Source organism: Delphinapterus leucas, chromosome 3 (genome assembly GCF_059928025.1).
Source record: "Delphinapterus leucas isolate spDelLeu-1000000601 "Yukka" chromosome 3, BTC_Dleu_Yukka2, whole genome shotgun sequence".
NCBI lineage: Eukaryota > Metazoa > Chordata > Mammalia > Artiodactyla > Monodontidae > Delphinapterus > Delphinapterus leucas.
This window is the reverse complement of record NC_143131.1, coordinates 111,674,596-111,695,206: the sequence shown is the minus strand read 5'-3', so window position 1 is coordinate 111,695,206 and position 20,611 is coordinate 111,674,596. Positions and strand designations below refer to the sequence as shown.

Genomic DNA, 20,611 nt, shown 5'->3' with positions numbered 1-20,611 from the left:
AAACTGTCATGGTCCTATTTGTCATGGAGTCTAGTGTCTAGTGTGAAAAAACAGAAATTAATCAAATAACCACACAAGTATATGAATTAAGTACTTTGAAGCAAAAGTTTATGTAACTATAACGGTAAAACGTAGGGATACTTAATCCTTAGGTAGAGGAAACATGTACACAGCTGGATAGTGGAAAGAAACTGGAAACTTTCTGTCAAGGAACTAAAAGACAGGGAGAAGTGAAAGTAACTGGAGAGGTAGGCAGTGATGATCATGCAGGGCCTTTGTAAGCCGTGTTGGGTTTATATATGTTACGTCAGAATTGTAATATTCAGAGCCAGGAGTCAAGATGGCGGCATGGGAAGACGCGGAGTTAGCGTCTCCCCACAACTAGGGCGCCTGCCGGACGCTGGCGGGAGACCTTGATGCCCAAGGAGACGGGAGGAACCCCCAAGCGACCGGGTAGGACGTGGGGGGACTGAGGGGAGAGGAGAAGTGGAGGCGGGACAGGACCATGCCACTGAGGGGTGGCTGGGATGGGGGAGGGGTTCCCACACCTGGAGGGACCCTTGGGGGCTCGGATCAGTGGGGAGTGCGCCTAGCGTTTCCCCTGCCCAGTTGGCCCGGAAAGCCTGCCCAGCTCTCAGGCCAGATCCTATGCCCTCAGAGGCCCGCTGCGGGCTGTGTTGGTCCTGGGGGCATAGGAGGGAGGGTGGGGAAGAACAGGAGAGGTAGGTGGGGGGACCCTCCAGGACCAGAGGAGCAGGAGAGGTGCAGAGGGCTTTGCCCTGCCCACTCAGCCTAGGAAGACTGCTGGGCTCCCAGGCTGGGTCCCCAACCCTCCACAGCCCCCTCCCAGGCCCTGTGGGTCCTGGGAGCATAGGAGGGAGGCAGGGGAGAACAGGAGAGGCAAGTGGGAGGGACCCTCCAGGACCTGAGGAGCAGGAGAGGTGAGGATGGCATTTGCCCTGCCCACTCAGGGCAAACCAGGGGCACGCCTGGACCCCTTCTGTTTTGTTGAGCCTAGGCCCAACCCCGCCCCCCGCCAGGGCCTTTTCCAGCCCTGTGGGTCCTAAACATAGGCCCTGCCCACAGCCTAAAAACCCCACCCCTGCCTAAGCCCCACCCACACAGCCAAGGCCTTTTCTCCTTTTTTTTCCCCCTTTTTTACTATTGGGGTTCTGTTTTACCTTCCGATTGTTGTTTCATCTGTATTTTTATTTTTATATTCTTTCTAACATGTCTATTAGTTTCCTGGTCTCATTTTATTTTTCACTCTTTGTTATTGCTCTGCTCTTTTTTTCTTTTTCTTTTTCTTTTTTTGCCACCCTGCATGGCTTGCGGGATCTTGGTTCACGAGCTGGGGATTGGGCCAAAGCTCCTACTGTGGGAGCTCCGAGTCCAAACCGCTGGACTAACAGAGAACCTCAGACCCCAGGGAATATTCATCAGAGTGAGGTCTCCCAAAGGTCCTCATCTCGGCACCAAGACCCAGCTCTACCCAACAGCCTACAAACTCCAGTGCTGGAAGCCTCAGGCCAAACAACCAGTAGACAGGAAAACAATCCCAACCATCAAAAGAAAAAAAAGAGAGAGAGAGACAGCAAAAAAATATGTCACAGATGAAGGAGCAAGGTAAAAACTTACAAGACCAAATAAATGAAGAGGAAATAGGCAATCTACCTGAAAAAGAATTCAGAGTAATGATAGTAAAGATGATCCAGAATCTCGGAAATAGAATGGAGGCACGGATTGAGAAAATACAAGAAATGTTTAACAAAGATCTAGAAGACCTAAAGAACAAACAAACAGAGATGAACAACACAATAACTGAAATGAAAAATACTGATCCAGTAACAGAATAATTGAGGCAGAAGAACAAATAAGTGAGCTGGAAGACAGAATGGTGAAAGTAACTGCCAAGGAGCAGAATAAAGAAAAAAGAATGAAAAGAATTGAAGACAATCTCAGAGACCTCTGGGACAACACTAAACGCACCAACATTTGAATTATAGGGATCCCAGAAGCAGAAGAGAAAAAGAAAGGATCTGAGAAAATATTTGAAGAGATTATAGTGGAAAACTTCCCTAACATGGGAAAGGAAATGGTCACCCAAGTCCAGGGAGCGCAGAGAGTCCCATACAGGATAAACCCTAGGAGAAACACACCAAGACACATATTAATCAAAAAATTAAATTCAAAGAAAAAATACTAAAAGCAGCAAGGGAAAAGCAAAAAATAACATACAAAGGAACCCCCATAAGGTTATCAGCTGATCTTTCAGCAGAAACTCTGCAGGGGAGAAGGGAGTGGCAGGATATACTTAAGTGATGAAAGAGAATAACTTACAACCAGGATTACTCTGCGCACCAAGGGTCTCATTCAGATTCAACAGAGAAATCAAAAGATTTTCAGACAAGCAAAAGCTAAGAGAATTCAGCACCACCAAACCAGCTTTACAACAAATGCTAAAGGAACTTCTCTAAGTGGAAAACACAGAGAAGAAAAAGACCCACAAAAACAAACCCAAAACAATTAAGAAAATGGTCATAGGAACATACATATCAATAATAACCTTGAATGTAAATAGATTAAATGCCCCAACCAAAAGACACAGACTGGCTGAATGGATACAAAAACAAGACCCATATGTATGCTGTCTACAAGAGACCAGTTCAGACCTAGGGACACATACAGGCAAAGTGAAGGGATGGAAAAATATATTCCATATTTCCATGCAAATGGAAATCAAAAGAAAGCTGGAGTAGCAATACTCATATCAGATAAAATAGACTTTAAAATAAAGATTGTTATAAGAGATAAGGAAGGACACTACATGATGATTAAGGGATCAATCCAAGAAGAAGATATAACAATTATAAATGTTTATGTACCCAACATAGGAGCACCTCAATACATAAGGTAAATGCTAACAACCATGAAAGGGGAAATCAACAGGAACACAATAATTGTAGGGGACTTTAACACCTCACTTACACCAATGGACCTCTCATCCAAACAGAAAATAAATAAGGAAACACAAGCTTTAAATGACACAATAGACCAGATAGGTTTAGTTGATATTTATAGAACATTCCACCCTAAAGTGGCAGAATACACTTTCTTCTCAAGTGGATATGGTACATTCTTCAGGATAGATCACATCCTGGGTCACAAATCAAGCCTTGGAAAATTTAAGAAAATTGAAATCATATCAAGCATTTTTCTGACCACAAACGCTATGAGATTGGAAATCAGTTACAGGAAAAAAACTGTAAAAAACACTAATAGCTGGAGGGTAAACAGTGTGCTACTCAGTAACCAAGAGATCGCTGGAGAAATCAAATAAGAAATAAAACAATACGCGGGAACAAATAACAATGAAAACGTGACAACCCAAAACCTATGGGACACTGCAAAAGCAGTTCTAAGAGGGAAGTTTATAGCAATTCAATCTCACCTCAAGTAACAAGAAGAATGTCAAATAAACAATCTAACTCTATACCTAAAGCAACTGGAGAAAGAAGAACAAAGAAAACCCCAAGTCAGTAGAAGGAAAGAAATGATAAAGATCAGAGCAGAAATAAATGAAATAGAAACAAAGAAAACAGTAGCAAAGATCAATAAAACTAGAAGTTGGGGACTTCCCTGGTGGCGCAGTGGTTAAGAATCCACCTGCCAATGCAGGAGACATGGGTTCAATCCCTGGTCCAGGAAGATCCCACGTGCCGCGGAGCAACTAAGCCCTGTGAGCCACAACCACTGAGCCTATGCTCTAGAGCCTGCGAGCTACAACTACAGAGCCCGCGCACCTAGAGCCTGTGCTCCGCAACAGGAGAAGCCACCACGGTGAGAAGCCCTCACAACACAACGAAGAGTAGCCCCCGCTCGCCACAACTAAAGAAAGACTGCACACAGCAACAAAGACCCAATGCAGCCCATAAATAAATAAATAAACAAATAAAAACTAAAAGTTGGTTCTTTGAGAAGATAAACAAAATTGATACACCCTTAGCCAGATTCATCAAGAAAAAAAGGGAGAGGATGCACGTCAATAAAATTAGAAATGAGAAAGAAGTCACAACTGACACTGCAGAAATACAAAGGATTATAAGAGACTACTAAAAACAACTATATGCCAATAAAATAGACAACCACGAAGAAATGGACAAATTCTTGGAAAGGTACAATTTTCCAAGACTGAACTAGGAAGAATTAGAAAATATAAACAGACCTATCACAAGTAATGAAATTGAAACTATAATTAAAAATCTTCCAACAAACAAAAGTTCAGGACCAGATGGCTTCACAGGTGAATTCTATCAAACATTTAGAGAAGAGCTAACATCGATCCTTCTCAAACTCAAACCAAAAAATTGCAGAGGGAGAGACACTCCCAAATTCATTCTATGAAGCCACCATCACCCTGATGCCAAAACCAGAAAAAGATATCACAAGAAAAGAAAATTATAGACCAATATCACTGATGAACATAGATACAAAAACCGTGAACGAAATACTAGCAAACAGAATTCAACAACATATTAAAAGGATTATACACCATGATCAAGTGGGATGTATCCCAGTAATGCAAGGATTCTTCAGTATACGCAAATCAATCAATGTGATACACCATATTAACAAACTGAATAAAAACCATATGATCATCTCAATAGATGCAGAAAAAGCTTTTGACAAAATTCAACATCAATTTATGATAAAAACTCTCCTGAAAGTGGGCATAGAGGGAACCTACCTCAACATAATAAAGGCCATATATGACAAACCCACAGCCAACATCATACTCAATGGTGAAAAACTGAAAGCATTTCCTCAAAGATCAGGAAGAAGACAAGGATGTCCACTCTCACCACTCTTATTCAACATAGTTTTGGAAGTCCTAGCCACGGCAATCAGAGAAGAAAAAGAAATAAAAGGAATACAAATTGGAAAAGAAGTAGAACTGTCTCTGTTTGCAGGTACTATACATGATACTATACATAGAAAATCCTAAAGATGCCACCAGAAAACTACTAGAACTAATCAATGAATTTGGTAAGGTTGCAGGATACAAAATTAATGCACAGAAATCTCTGGCATTACTATACACCAACAACGAAAAATCAGAAAGAGAAATTAAGGAAATACTCCCATTTACCATTGCAACAAAAAGAATAAAATACCTAGGAATAAACCTGCCTAAGGAGGCAAAAGACTTGTACTCAGAAAACTTTAAACACTGATGTAAGAAATCAAAGATGACATAAACAGATGCAGGAATATACCATGTTCTTGGATTGGAAGAATCAATATTGTGAAAATGATTAGACTACCCAAAGCAATCTACAGATTCAGTGCAATCCCTATCAAACTACCAATGGCATTCTTCACAGAATTAGAACAAAAAGTCTTACAATTCGTATGGAAACACAAAAGACCCTGAATTGCCAAAGCAGTCTTGATAAAGAAAAACAGAGTTGGAGGAATCAGGCTCCCTGACTTCAGACTATACCATAAAGCTACAGTAATCAAGACAGTATGATATTGGCACAAAAACAGAAGTATAGATCAATGGTACAGGATAGAAAGCCCAGAGATAAACCCATGCGCATATGGTCACCTAATTTACGACAAAGGAGGCAAGAACATATAATGGAGAAAAGACAGCCTCTTCAATAAGTGGTGCTGGGAAAACTGGACAGCTACATGTAAAAGGATGAAACTAGAACACTCCCTAACACCACCAAAAATAAACTCGAAATGGATTAAAGACCTAAATGTAAGACTGGACACTATAAAACTCTTATAGGAAAAACACTCTTTGACATAAACCACAGCAAGATCTTTCTTGACCCACCTCCTATAGTAATGAAAATAAAAACAAAAATAAACAAATGGGACCTAATTAAACTTAAAAGCTTTTGCACAGCAAAGGAAACAGTAAACAAGACGAAAAGACAGCCCTCAGAATGGGAGAAAATATTTGCAAATGAAACAATGGACAAAGAATTAATCTCCAAAATGTATAAACAGCTCATGTAGTCCAATATCAAAAGAACAAACAACCCAATTAACAAATGGGAGGAAGACCTAAACAGACATTTTACCAAAGAAGATGGATGGCCAAGAGGCACATAAGAAGATGCTCAACATCACTAATTATTAGAGAAATGCAAATCAAAACTACAATGATGTATCACCTCTCACCGGTCAGAATGGCCATTGTCAAAAAATCTAGAAGCAGTAAATGCTGGAGAGGGTGTGGTGAAGAGGGAACCCTCCTGCACTGGTGGTGGGAATGTAAATTGATACAGCCACTATGGAGAACAGTATGGAGGTTCCTTTAAAAACTAAAAATAGTACTACCATATGACCCAGCAATCTGACCACTAGGCATGTACCCTGAGGAAAGCATAATTCAAAAAGAGACATGTATCCCAGTGTTCATTGCAGCACTATTTACAATAGCCAGGACATGGAAGGAACCTAAATGTCCATCAACAGTGAATGGATAAAAAAAGATGTGGCACATATATACAATGGAATATTACTCCGCCATAAAAAGAAATGAAATTGAGTTATTTGTAGTGCGGTGGATGGACCTAGAGTCTGTCATACAGAGTGAAGTAAGAAAGAGAAAAATACTGTATGCTAACGCACATATATGGAATCTAAAAAATATGGTACTGATGAGCCTAGTGGCAGGGCAGGAATAAAGAGGCAGACATAGAGAATATGGACTTGAGGACATGGGGCCGGGGAGAGGGGAAGCTGAGGCGAAGTGAGAGTAGCATTGGCATATATACACTACCGAATAAAATATTTAGCTATTGGGAAGTAGCAGCATAGCACAGGGAGATCAGCTCGATGCTTTGCGATGACCTAGAGGGGTGGGATAGGGAGGGTAGGAGGGAGGCTCAAGAGGGAGGGGATATGGGGAATATATGTATGCATATGGCTGATTCATTTTGTTGTACACCAGAAGCTAACACAGCATTATGAAGTAATTATACTCCAATAAAGATGTATAAAAAGGAAAGAATTGTGATATTCATAGTTGAGTTCCTAGTTTTACTATTTTACATTATTTATATTGTAATTTGATGTAGAGATTCTGCCCCAAAGTGATTTTTTTTTTTTTTTTTTTTGCCATGCCACGTGTCCTGCGTGATCTTAGTTTCCTGACCAGGGATTGAACCCAGACCGTGGCCATGAAAGCACTGAGTCCTAACCACTGGGCTGCCAGGGAATTTCCCCGCAGGGATTTTTTTAGTCCATATGTTATAATAACATGTTGGTGTCCTGTGGGTGAGGTTTTGATTTTTGAATGTCAACAAATAGGAGGCTAGTCCTAGGTCTCTTCCCCTTCCTTCCTCTCCCTAGGGTATGTACCATAAGAAGATCACATCTTTTGGTTTTGCCTAAGAGTTAGTGTTGTTGTCCTTATGCCATGGTCTGCTCACATGAGCCAGTCATGTAGTCTGGCACGACGCAAAGGTTGTCTATACAGATGTGGCCAGAGTCTGTTGTCCTGGTAAATAAGCTGCCCTTTTCCATTGGCTAGCCTGCGATGCCAGTCTTTGCTGTACCTGAGGCTATTCAAACTGAAGAAAGAAACTGCTCTGAAGTATTCAAAGACACTAACAGAGCACCTGAAGGTAAGTGTGCAAAAGAGGAGTATCTGTTTCCCAGGGCAAAAAATTTATAAAGTCTCCTATCTCCACCCCAGAAGTGCCCTCATGTTTTCCCTACCAGAGCAGGGGAGAAGCTACTATTTGGGAACTTTCAAATAATTTGATGTTTAAACTGCACACGTATCTGATTGTAGAACCTATGTAGCCATATTCAGTAGCTCTTAATAATATTTCAGTAGATGTAGCCTATTTTCATCACAAAACCTAATTTATACTTTTTAAATGGTCTTTTGTTTTCACTACCATCCTTCCTTAACTTATTCTCTTAGTTTCCTAAAATATCTTCATATGTTTTTTCATGATAGCACTACGTAAGTCTTCCTAAAATTCTGCCCTGATTATGACTTGGAACCCTTTCATAGCTTATCATTCCCTGCAGAGTCAAGTCAAGTCAAAGATTCTTACCCTGACCAGCAAGGCCCTCAAGATTTCTCTCTCTCTCTCTCTCTCTCTCTCTGTCGTTCTCTCGTTCCTTTTCTAAACCTTTGCTGTAGATAAACTATATGGGTCATATACATTCTCTTTTCTGCAGCCTTTGTACATAGTATGACTTACCTCTCTTTGCCTTCTCTCCTGTTCTTTATCCATCTGAATGTTACTCATTCTTTGTCTCTCCCTTTCAGTTGTCCACAACACCCCAGCTCCCATCTAAATAACTTCCTTCTGTTGCACATTTACACACACACACACACACACACACACATTTTGGTTTCTTAAGTTTGTAAACTTTCTTAAGATCAGTCTGGCCCAATGCTTTTGAATATATTTAGTACTTCATAAGTAGTGTTTTCTGTTGTTGTTGTTTTTGTTTTTTATTAAGTACATTCTCTTTTCTCTACAGAATTCTTATAATAATTCTCAAGCACCATCACCAGGCTTGGGAAGGTGGGTAAATTTTATTCTATAAAATATTATATGACAAGTTTATTTATTTTTATGTAAAAGTGGAATGGGTTTGGCCACTTTCCAAAAATGGAAAGATGACAACTTTAAAAAAAAATTAAGGCCATGTCTAATAATGTATTTTTTAAAGTATTTTTTTCTGGTTTTTTTTTTTTTTAAGTTGAAAATATCATGAACATGATCTTAGAAAGATTAAAGAGGGGACATTTCACCTGCAGAAGTCTTACGTTTTTTACAGCACCTCAACCCTTTTCACAGTTTGATTTCTGTGGCTAGCCTAGTTTTTATCACCTTGAGCTTATCTTTACTCATGTTTTGACACGAATTTAATAACAGTGGCATGATTACGGTTTCTCCTCCATTCCCACATCACTCCCAGCCCACCCACCCACAAAAAGGAGGAAAAACACCATGAAATCTTTTTTTCCTAAGTTTATTTGTTCAGTTATTTTGTTTATGCTAATCGACAGTCTGTCTTTTGCCTTTATGTATTTTCTTAACCACATTTAAAGTGCGAAATGTGCAGATAAAAATATTCTTAACAAATAGCTTTTCTCCCCTCAACTACTGTTTGACTTTGCTTTTTTTATGGTCTTGGGCCTTTTCAGAAATTTTAGTACTGCTGAAATGAACCTGCCAGATTTCAACATGTGTTTTCTAGGAAATGCTTAATTAACAGGAAGCTTGAGATGATTGCAGTTGATTGAGAAAGCTGTTCTTCTTTGTCAGCTCTGAATAAGTTGGTTAAACTAGGAAAGTACCAGAAATTATGGAGTTCAAAATAAGATGTTTCCATCTACTACCACATTTTTTTGTGTGTTAGTTGTTAATCCACCCAGCTTTCTATGAAATAGTTGGAAAGTACCCAATTATTTGCCCAAATAGGTGGAAAGTGTGTTGAGCTGGGAGTGAGATGATGTAGCTTCTATGTCTTGGAACCGCTACTACTAAGGTGTATGACTTCCTCACTTCTTTCCCATCTTTTGTTCTGTTGCCGTTGGTTAAAGGAAAGAGTCTAGATAAAATGATAATTCGCAGTGGTCTTCAGTGAGCTAAGTATTTATTTAAAAGAAATTGTACTTCTCTCGAAACTCTTCTAGTTTAAAAGAATCTTTAAATTTTAAAGGTCTTCATGTAGGAAGAGCCAGTAGTACATTGATTTCATCACATTCACCATATTCATATGAATAAACTTCCTATTTCTCTGTGTGTAGCAAAGCTGCTGGGATGCCTTCCCCTGTTTCTCCAAAGCTGTCACCAGGCAATTCGGGAAATTATTCTTCTGGGGCCAGTAGTGCTTCAGCAAGTGGTTCTTCAGTGACCATTCCACAGAGGATCCACCACATGGCAGCCAGCTATGTTCAGGTTACATCCAACTTCCTCTATGCCACCGAAATTTGGGACCAAGCTGAACAGCTTTCCAAAGAGCAGAAAGGTAGGGAGGTCTCTGGAGAGAATCTGAATGATGGAATTGTTAAAAAGAGCTTTTGTGATATAATTAAGTAAGTCTCTGGTATGCATTTAGTTTATTATCTAGTCTAGAGTTAATGACAGTCAGTTTGCTGATTGCCATTGCTTATCAATCGTGAATATACTGAATTCAGTCAAAAAATACCTTGTACTATAGTGGCGACACAAACTAAACAAAAAATAGTTTTTGGTCTAAGACAAATATGCCTTTATTCAGGCAAATTTAATTACAGCTTATACTGTAAAAGTAATAAAATGTATATTCTACTCTGGGATAGTTAACAGTAAATTTGGCTATGGGCATAGGATTACATCCAGACATCTTGTACATATGAGATGTTTAATATATAAGAAAGCATGTTCATATTGAATTTTTAGGTATATTGGAAGAAACTTATATGATAAAAGAGACTGCAAAATGAATGGACATATAACATTCTTTAATATTAGGTCGTTTGAGGCCTTGCACCCTGTTTGTTATCTCCAAAACTAAGAACACTGAGAATTAGAAAGTATTAAGGATCTTTGGAAAAGAACAAGATAAACACCATCTTATTTTAGTAGATGTTTTTAGTAAATATGTGTGTGTAGCATCTATTCAGGCAGTTCCTTTGTAGAGAAACACTTGAAGTAGCAAATCAATCAAGTGTCCTTTTGTCACAGAGTATATTTAAATACTTAGAGCATGAACAGGTAATCAGATGAAAATGAAAAATTCCTATCCCTAAAGAGGAATCATAGTGGGAGAAAGGTAGAAGGGGAACCCCAACATGCAGTAAAAAGTTGTGTTTTTGAAAACCTAATTTGTTTCTAAAATTTTAAATATTGTCAGTGCTACTCAGGAAAGGTTACAAAGCTGAAATTCTTAAGTCATCCCTACTTTACATTCTTCTCCCTGATGCCAGTTTTCTGGCATCATTCTTAACTTTCCTTTCCCTCCCTCCCTCCATCCCTTCCCCCCTCACTTTCTTTCTTCTCTCCCGGGCTTCTTGCTTACACACTTACTTGCCTGCCTGCCTGTCTGCCTACCTACCTATTGTGTGGCAGTTTGCAAACATTGACTAAAGGAAAGAGAATGGTATAATGAACCCCATGTACCTTTTACTCAAGTTCAGCTTCAACAACATATTTTGCTAATCTTGTTTTATCTCCCACCCTTGACTGCTCCCCACCGCCCCCCGTCCTACTTTTCTTTACCCTGTGTATTTTAAAGCACGTATCAGATACGACATTTCACCTGAACATACTTTGGTACGCATCCTTAGGTGATAAGGAGTTTTCAAAAACATGACCGCCATGCCTTTATCACAGCCACCAAAATTAACAATAACTCCTTTATGTCATCTAAGACATAGTCTCCCATCAGATTTCCCTATTTTCTCAAATATGCCTTTTTTTTTTTTTTAAACAGTTGGGTTTGTTTCAAACAGGATCCAAACATTCATTAATCAGTCCTTAAGTATCTCCCTCTCCTCCACTTTTTTTTGGGGGGGTGGGGGGCAGGCATGCCATTGATGTCAAGGAGAAACTGCAGCATAGCATGTGTCATAGTCTTAGATTTGGCTGGTTACTTCTTCGTGGTACATTTAGCTTGCTCTTCTGTCCGCCTCATTTCGTTCATGCTGATAGTTATATCTTGAGACTTGATTAGATTCAAGTTCATTATTTTAGATAAGAACTTTTCATAGGTGTTACTCCATATTTCCTATTACATAATATTACGAGGCATGTAATGATTATCCCTTTTTTAGTGTCAGTAAGATTTGACCATTGATTCATTCAGATGGTGTCGGCCTGACTCAGTTTGATGTTAAGATTCCCTATTAAACTTTAACTTAGGCTTTTAGCATCCATTGATGGTCATCACCTACATGTGCTATTCCATTAGGAAACAGAAAATTCATCAGGAATTTATTAGCTGGAATTCTATAAAGAAGATTCTTTTCTCCTCAACTGTTTGATTACTTCTTATCTTGTTTAAGTATACCGAGGTCTTTGTCATCACTGCACATGTAAAAACTCTCCTTACTGAGTCCTACATCCGTCTTCTTCCAAAATTGCATTGGGATCAAATGTCAGGATGTTATCATTCCTTCCTCCTCTCTGCACCCTGCCTTACATGCACATCAGTCTGTATTTGTTCGCATAGGAAGAATCCTTTCATTTCTGTCTCTTACATTTTTAAACTACTGTCTAAAACATGAGATTTAATGTATCGAAGTTGTATGACATATGATTATAGCAGAAAGGTTGTCTAACCTCAACAGTGGCTCTTATCGGGAAAAATGCAGATAACATCCTCCTTTTTTGTACCACTTGCTTCTTATACAAAAACAGTACACAGAGAATGTTTTGAGTCATAGTACATTGTAGAATTAGGTCTCCATTTTAATAATGTTTGCCGCATACTAGCAATTTCCATCAGTGACATTTTGTTTATATGTATAACTCTTAATTCCTGACCGTATAGTCTTTTAAAAATGTTTCGTGACTTAGGGAAAAAATATAACTTGACAGACTATGGGATGATTTGTTTTAAAACACGAAGAGTTATTTTAGTGCAGGAGGGAGTGCTTTTTACTTTATATGAATAGCATTTTACAGCCTAGACTAAAAACTTTATAAAGCACTTATTCAAAAGAGTGTGCATCATTTAATAAGTGTTTTTGGTTTTCTAGAATTCTTTGCTGAACTGGATAAAGTAATGGGTCCTCTCATCTTTAACGCAAGCATCATGACAGACCTAGTTCGTTATACCCGGCAGGGACTGCACTGGCTTCGCCAGGATGCCAAGTTGATATCCTGAACTGAACACATTCTTGTTGCCTCTGATTTTCTCCACAACACTGTGTCACATCACGAAGGAAAACTGCCATAATATACCACCTAGTCGACACTAAGAATGAGGAATGGTTTTCTCCTCCCTGGTTCATGTGTTGTTTTTTATAACCCAAAGCCATCATGTAGTTTGACCCCTTCAATATTCCCAATATGAAAAATTATTTAAATGCTTTTAAATCTGCAGCACGTTGATAAGCTGGTTTCAATGATCTGTAATAAGATTGAAATTTCAGTTGCAATTCATAACTAATCAGTTGAAATTCTATTTATTTTAATTTTTTTAAGTGCCCAGATTGGGGCTAGTTTAAAACTTAGTTATTTCTGCCTATGAATTTACTCTGTTGAATATTTTGTGTAAATTTAATGTAGGCATTTTTATTTATATACTTTGGGAGCTTTGTTACCTAAAAATAATGTCTTTTTGTGGTAACTCTTCTAAGACTAAGAGTTGGTTCATCTAGAATGTGGACATGTTCTTTCTACACCTACTACCTGATATTACTTCAGATCTTAAGTACAATTTTATTATTGCAGAATTTATACTTAGTATTAAGGATATTCTTCTACACATGAAAAATCACTTAAATATGAGAAGATGGCGTTCTACGTGGATGTAAAAGGAAATGTGTCTGATTTGGTATGCATTATTTCAAGAACTGTGAACATGTGTTAATAACACTATAGCAATCACAAGGTGACTATAACTTGCATTTAATGCATTACAAAAGAGGGCAGGCAAACTTTCTAGGAGAAGCATATCATGTGAAGGGTTTCATAAAAGGACAATCTTGAACCTTATGGATTTTATTAAAACCATGTTTTCTGTTTTTTGGGGTTTTTTGTTACTAATAATTTGACACTGAAACAGAATAAGTTACCGTTGAACAAAGGATGATCTAACTCCTGAGCGTTGCTGCCTATATCTCTTGCATTGATGATGTTTGTAGGGTAAAATCTCTCTTCAGAATTCTAATTTAAAATTTTTTTCCCACACTAGATTGTGATGCTCTGATAGGAGCATTCAGTGACTGGTGTAGGAATGGGCTGGAGCTTTGGTGTGTGTGCTTTTGCTATACAACTTAGAGCTCTAATGCCTGATGTAGAGATGATCAGTTTCTCCTTTTAAACCTGTCTTGTGTTTACTACCTTTGTACTATGAAGGCCCTCATCAATGATGTATGTTTCTGATGGGATCAGAAAATTCACACTAGAAAAGTACCTAACTTGGTTCAGTATGAATTCTCTTGGGAAGGGGAGGGAAGCAGGGGTAGAGCTTGAGAAGCCAGCTCTGTAAGAGTTGTATATCAAAGTACGTTTCCCTATAAGGTGCATATAGGAGTCAAAAGTGAGAAATATACCTTCTATCTTTTGTTTTTAGTGCCCCTATCATGTCTGGTGTGCCTTAAATCTTACCTTTAAATGAAGGGTCTATGGATTGTTTACAGATGAAGTTTTACACTAGTTGCAGATCACCCATATGGTTGGTATTCTGTAGTAATAATGTTAAATTCTCTTTCCTTTTCAATCGTCCTTTAGGGTCACATAAAGATTAATTCTTTCAGAAAAGCTAATGCTTTGGTACATGACTTAGTCTAACCTGTTGGGTAATGCTGCTTCAAAAAATAGTTTGTCCTTCTCCCAATTTCAAAAATGAATCCATCCAATCAGAAAAAAGGATTGCCCTGCTATTTATAGATGATTGCTAAGGCTTGAAATGGGAAAGAAGGGATAGAAAATCTCCAAGCCCAGTGGTATAATGACTCCTCTGCATCTGAGTCTACACTTACTTATGAGGCTAGTGAACTTTCATTGTCCTGTGGCCTCTATAGAGCTTCTTAATGGTTTTGTACCTCAAGTTGTTTTTGCATATCACTGAAGATTCAGATCTCCAAATTATGCTAAATTTAACAATTTTCCCTTGGAGAAATTGCCTCTGATACCTTGCTAACTTAATCTTAGTGTGTTTTAGGAACAGTTTTCCTTAAGAGGACAGCTTCTCAGTGATCGTTATTCAGTAAGAAACTTGCCACAGTTAATCAAGTAGATGTTTGTCCTGTTCTCTGATTTCTCTGACTCTGATTCCTTAATTTTCCATGATATCTTAGAAATGGAAAAAGTATCCTCTGAGCTTTTAGACTTCCAGCAACAGCAGCCAGTGGGGCACTTCTGAGTTCCAGTGTGTTCTAGTCTCTTGTGGGTCCTGAGAGGTAGCAGGAGCATTTCCCAGATCACAGTAATAATTTGTTAAAGCAGAATTTCCTGCATGTTTTTTGGTGCTGTGGTAAAGTACTCTCTCTCTAAAACTGTGTTAATTCTTGGAAAATGAATTTTTACAAGCTTTTCATTGTTGAGGGTTTTTCCCACCAGGTGGTAATGGGCAATGGATCAAAATCCTTTTCTAAATAATTGAATTTTCAGTGTAATAGTCTCTGGAAACACCACTCCCTCTCCTCTGTGTCCATCTCCTCAGAAGTTCTGTCTGTCTTCATCTGTTCCAGCACATACTTTGCACTCCTTCACAGGCGACCATTCCTTCTTCCTCAGTAGGTGTCTTCAGTGTTCTCTAACTATTTACAACTGATTTTGACAAATAGCTAAAAACTTACTTAGTCTGAGACTTGTATTTAATATAGTTAATTATAAAAATAGCAGCTATTTAAAAAATTACTCTGTTGACTGCTCGAAGACCACACTTGTATGCCAGGAGGCAGTAGCCTATCCCACTGGACTCTTTACAGGCAACCAACGAACATATTATGGTGGATGAAGTTGTCACATGGTATAGTCTTGCCCGGCCTAGGCTGGCCTGTGGGGAGCACTCCCCTCCAGGTGATTCAGGCTTCCTCAGTCCAGCCCAGGTCCAGTCTGGCTGGGGAGCATTCAGCCCATTTCTTGCCTCACTGCCACCTTTTTCTGGGCAAGTAGTTAAGAACTGACTTTATAAGCAATGAGTACTTCAGATAAATTTACAGCTGTAGTTGCTGAAGAGTAGAGAAGGTTGAGCATCACTAGTTTAACTCTCCAATGTAAAAGCTGTCTAGAGAAATGTGTGCACGTGCCCACACATGCCTGTGCTCTGTGGGGCTCTCATGCTGGTGGATCCACAGGCATCTGGGTTGCACTTTGAGCGACACACTTACGGCTTTATTAGGTTCGCTGCTGTTGTTGTTTTTTAATTGTTGTTTGTTTCTTTTCATTAAAGAAAGGTTTAATCAGCTAGATCAGACAGCATCATTTTTATATTTAATGACAGTAACTTCGAGAAATTACCTTATTGAATAAGCTTGCATTGTGAAGCAAGAGCCTACAAAACACACCTGTTCTAAGTGAAATCTCTGGCTCTGGAGGCCAGCAGCACTCTGCGGAGTTTCAGCACAGCCCGTGATCGCTCCAGTCAGTGATGCCTAGTTGTGTAGGAGAGAGGTACGCTGTGCACTCTTATAAGTGTGAGGGTATGCGACTTTGGATTTTAAAATTATGTACACATACACACTTTATATATATGTATGTATGTATGTATGAAAACATGAAGTTAGTTTGTCAAAAATGTGTGTGTTTAGTATTTTAGCTTAGTGCAACTATTTCCACATTATTTATTAAATTGATCTAAGACACTTTCTTGTTGACACCTTGAATATTAATGTTCAAGGGTGCAATGTATATTCCTTTTAGATTGTTAAAGCTTAATTACTATGATTTGTAGTAAATTAACTTTTAAAATATATTTGAGCCCTTCCGTAGTATAATAGGGCTCTTACAGGGTGGGAAGGATTTTAATTTTCCAGTTGCTAATTGAACAAAAGGGCCTCATAATGTATTTTGAATTATAGAAGTTTGCCTCTGGGTCCCACGAACATCTACTGGGAATGATGCTTTAGGCAGATTGTGATGATTTTTTAGTTTTCCTAAATAAATTGGGAAGCAAAACATATCAAGTCCATATGGATTCCTATAACTCATATTCCCTAATTATGTGGAACACAGATTTCATTTCAATTTCATGTATCTATCTATGTGTTGGAGAGGCAAACTTTTTCCCAATAATAAATAATATTGCACATCTAAGGTTGCTATTCAGTAAAATAAATAGAAGAGATAAGTATTGAATGACTTAGAATATGTAGTGACAAGAGGCCAAATTGTTCATGTTTGTGAGCATATCTTTCACATATTCACTAATAGAGAAATTCATTTTAGACCCCTAGACCCTGTAACTAAGCTGGCAAGTGATAGGAAGTAAGTTATTAACAGTTGGTAAAGCAGATACAGATTCTATTTACTCGAACCGTATGGTTAATTAAAAAGAACTTACAGTCTCCAGAAAAGCGAATGGAAAGAATATCTCAGTCTCTTCTGTTTGATAGAATTTGGTCACAGAATAAGGCATTAGAGTTAAGTCTAAACCAAGTCTTATAATCTTTAAGCAACCTAAAATAGCAACCTAAGTAATCGTCATGTAATGAAGTTGACTTTCAGGAATGTCAGCTTGGACCTCTCCTTGCCACCATTGCTTGGCTAAGCATAAATTCCCATTTTTAAAAAGAAACAGCTAAAAAGCTCTCTAAATGAGCATGGGGAAAAAAGCTCTCACCCAGAAATTCTAGTAATATTCAGTTTTGACCTCTTACTGCTTCCACATAGGGTTTCTTTTCAGGTTTTATCCATTGGAATTTTCTACCTGCTGTGTTCCTCTCTGGAAAATATCTATTTGGAAATGCTGCCTTTCAAATCAATGCCATGATTATCCATACTGTTGAGTTTGTTGTTGCTGTTCAAGAAGTGTCCCCATTTTACAACTTTATGCACACACCTGGCAAATCACTGACATGAGCATTCAGCAGTACTGGGGTCGGGGCGGGGCGGGACGGGACGGGGCTCACCAACAGAGCTGGCCCAGGTGGTAGTGCCTGAAAAGGCATCACCCTTGAGGACCAGATGTAGGGTTGGTAAGCACAGTTATGAAAATTTCTATCTAGCCTCCGTTTTGAATGGTTTTAAGAAATTTTGTATATGGAGGATGGAAATACTTATATATTTATTGAAAATCCTTTTATTTGAAATTAAAATTATTTGGTGAATAATGGTTTGATATTTGGGGAGGGTTTTGGAGGGGAGGTAATGCCGCTGATAAAAGCCTTGTTGATTCTGCAGAAAGGTACTGTTAGTGTCTGATAGAATGCCTTTGTTTTGTACATGATCCAAATCTTTGTTTTACATTTCTTTTATCCAAAATATTTAGGCATCTGACATTTTCAACCAAAATTTCAATTATATACTGTGATTTTTATTTGTTGTAATACATTAAAATTTCAGAGGTACTTTGGGGCTCAAAAGCTAGGATTTCTAAGTCAGTATGTGCATTTCACATAACAAAGCTGTTAATGGTGAGCAAAGTATTATATACTAACTAGATTTTTCCACATCTGTATAGTATATTATATGTATTTTGTGGTATTGAGATTATAGAAAGTTTAGAGTGTCAAACATGCGTTTAATGTGTATTTTTAAACAAATTTATGGCAATTAAAATATTTGGAGACAAGGGTATCACATTTCAATTTGTAAAGATCTTTTTAACTCTACTGTGTCATTAAGATGCTTTGTATAATGCCAAACCATAGCTGGAGAAACGAAGTTTAATAAATATCAAATAGATTTTCTGTATTAAAGTTTATAAACACTGCTCTCTACACTTCTTCAACTCCTACTTTGCCCTTTTCGTGTAATTTCTGTTTTGTATTTTAGGGTCCAGTGCTACTCTTCTTTAAAAGTCTGGTCCCATCAGTCCAGGTCTTAATTTCTGATTATAGAAATTCTGAACTGGCTGGCCATGGGTCCTTCTGCATAGATCAGAATTCACCCTGCTCCAACAGAAATCTCATACACATCCTTTTTGTTATTCTTCATGGCTTGGGCTTTTATTGTTTCATTTTCTTCGAGTTCTCTGTTCATAGACAAACTAGGGCACATCGTCAGGTACTGAGTGCCAATATCGCCTGTCTTTTGACACCTCACTGAAATGTTCTTTACATGGAGTGAAGGGTTAGGATCCAGGGCCATAGTTTATGAACTTGCCGAGGTTAATCACTAGCTATTAGTAAACTTTTGCCTTTAGCCTGCCATTGTGTTCTTTATTTCTTCAAGAAATGTTAACTCTCACTGCGCTTTCCGGATTGAGAAGTTAACACATTATTAGGCCTTGCTGGGTTTTCTATAGTATACAAAATAAATCCTTCTTCCCCTCAAACGCATGAATTCCAGGCTGCCAGAATTTCAGTTTGAGACATTTTATAGTATACATAGAAAAATAAACTCTTAAGTTGACAAGTTTAGTTATGCTTATCTGCATATCAACATTGTAAGAAGAAACGGAGACCAATTTAAAGCATACACCTGCCTTTAAACATCTAAAAACACAACATTGCTTCACTTAAGTGCCTCCAACCAAATGCAGTTAATCAATATTCCATAGAACGGAGCATTGTTGTAGGTAAGTGCTGTCCTCTTTTCCCCTGGTGTATATACATCATTCCTGGGCCACATTTAGGGAACAGCGTCTTTTTCTAAGGGAGAAGAAAAGGTGATTTTTAAGACAGAGGTCTAGCAGTGCCCAGAGCCACGTCTACTGCATTTCCTTCCTCTGCTTGATATCCAATCTCAGGGTAGAGCGAAGAAAGGAAAGGAACTACTCTTTCATGGTACCTGTGTGGAGCCGTTCTTGGCTTTTAACTCTTGAGGGATTCTCCCCCGTGGAGCTCCCACCTCAACCCAGGCACTCTTCCACCCCAATTTTATTTTTAGGTTTGTGTATGTGCTGATCTCTCCTTTGCGCAGCTTCCCAGGCCTCTTGGGCCCAGCTTCGTGGAGTACCTGCATAGCCTTGTGATACATTCAGAATCATCCCAACAGGAGGCTCCAATGGGCCTGAGGGAAACCCCTCTCCAAAATGGGGTCATTCTCCTCAGCCTTATCTTTGCTGAACTCAGTTCTGGTATTGGGGAGCCATATACCTGTAGGACAAAGACAGATTCACCTCAGGTATGGAAGAGTTGAAGCCTTGCTGTACAACTTGGAATAATGATCCCCCCCGCCCCAGATGCTGTAGACTCAGAGCAGAGGGTCCATTCCTCAGGACTGAGTCTGGTGCTCAAGGTCTGCTTACAGTTCTTCCACCACCACTACCATCCCCACCCACCCACGTATGTATCCTTCTCTTCTTACCTGGCCTAACAGCAACAGGCAGACCAGGAGTGCTGCAAAGAGTTTGAGGTGCCACATCTCAGTAGATGGGATATTGGATCATGAAGGCTGGGGACAGTTCCCACTCCCTTTTATAGGTAGATCTGCCTCTTCTATGGTTGCCAAGTGAGATGGGGGCAAAGTTTATGTTTGCAGTCAGGGTCAATTTAATAAGTTAATGTCTACCAGAGAGGAATGTGCTCAAGGCCTGCCTTTCAGGCATGTAGTATTTACTGATCCCTCATCTGGACTTTGAGTGATCGTGTTGCTGGCGTGGACCTTTTCACCCATTTTGCCAAAAGTCAGCACTACCTCCTCCCCTTTGAAAAGCCACGTGAAGCCATTGAGGGAGACCAGACACCTGGCCACGTTTTGATTCCAAAATAGCTTAGTGAGATCACTTTAGTCAAAACAGAATTCTAATAATGAGGTCTTCAGAAATAGTGTTGACCCCTTTCAGCCTTGCCTAGGAA

The 20,611-nt window shown here is 38.9% G+C and overlaps 2 protein-coding genes across 8 annotated transcripts in view; one reads left to right on the top strand and one right to left on the bottom strand.

Annotated features, from left to right (window-relative positions):
* Positions 1-18,589, top strand: part of AFF4 (ALF transcription elongation factor 4) — a 92,973-nt gene extending 74,384 nt beyond the window's left edge. For 5 of the 7 annotated variants that reach the window (XM_089909312.1, XM_089909310.1, XM_022588787.3 and 2 more), the window contains 4 exons: positions 7,556-7,649; positions 8,527-8,570; positions 9,803-10,023; positions 12,737-18,589. In XM_089909312.1, the coding sequence (XP_089765438.1) occupies positions 7,556-7,649; positions 8,527-8,570; positions 9,803-10,023; positions 12,737-12,864 (487 nt within the window). In that variant the 3' untranslated portion in view covers positions 12,865-18,589. The remainder of the gene's footprint in view (positions 1-7,555; positions 7,650-8,526; positions 8,571-9,802; positions 10,024-12,736) is intronic. The other 2 variants (XM_089909313.1, XM_089909314.1) reach the window with 2 other exon arrangements.
* Positions 18,105-20,307, bottom strand: LEAP2 (liver enriched antimicrobial peptide 2). The gene is made up of 3 exons (XM_022588791.3): positions 20,121-20,307; positions 19,770-19,909; positions 18,105-19,462 (listed from the first exon to the last, which is right to left on the bottom strand). The coding sequence occupies exons 1-3, from the start codon at positions 20,175-20,177 to the stop codon at positions 19,426-19,428; spliced, it is 234 nt and encodes a 77-aa protein (XP_022444499.1). The 5' UTR covers positions 20,178-20,307; the 3' UTR covers positions 18,105-19,425.
* Between the last annotated feature and the right edge of the window lie 304 nt (positions 20,308-20,611).

Coding starts and splice junctions, on each gene's coding strand:
- LEAP2 (XM_022588791.3), bottom strand. CDS start 20,177: ATGTGGCACCTCAAACTCTTTGCAGCACTCCTGGTCTGCCTGTTGCTG. Junction 19,910..20,120: donor GCCTGTTGCTGTTAGGCCAG/GTAAGAAGAGAA, acceptor TTTGTCCTACAG/GTATATGGCTCCCCAATACC. Junction 19,463..19,769: donor TGTATCACAAGGCTATGCAG/GTACTCCACGAA, acceptor CTTCTCCCTTAG/AAAAAGACGCTGTTCCCTAA.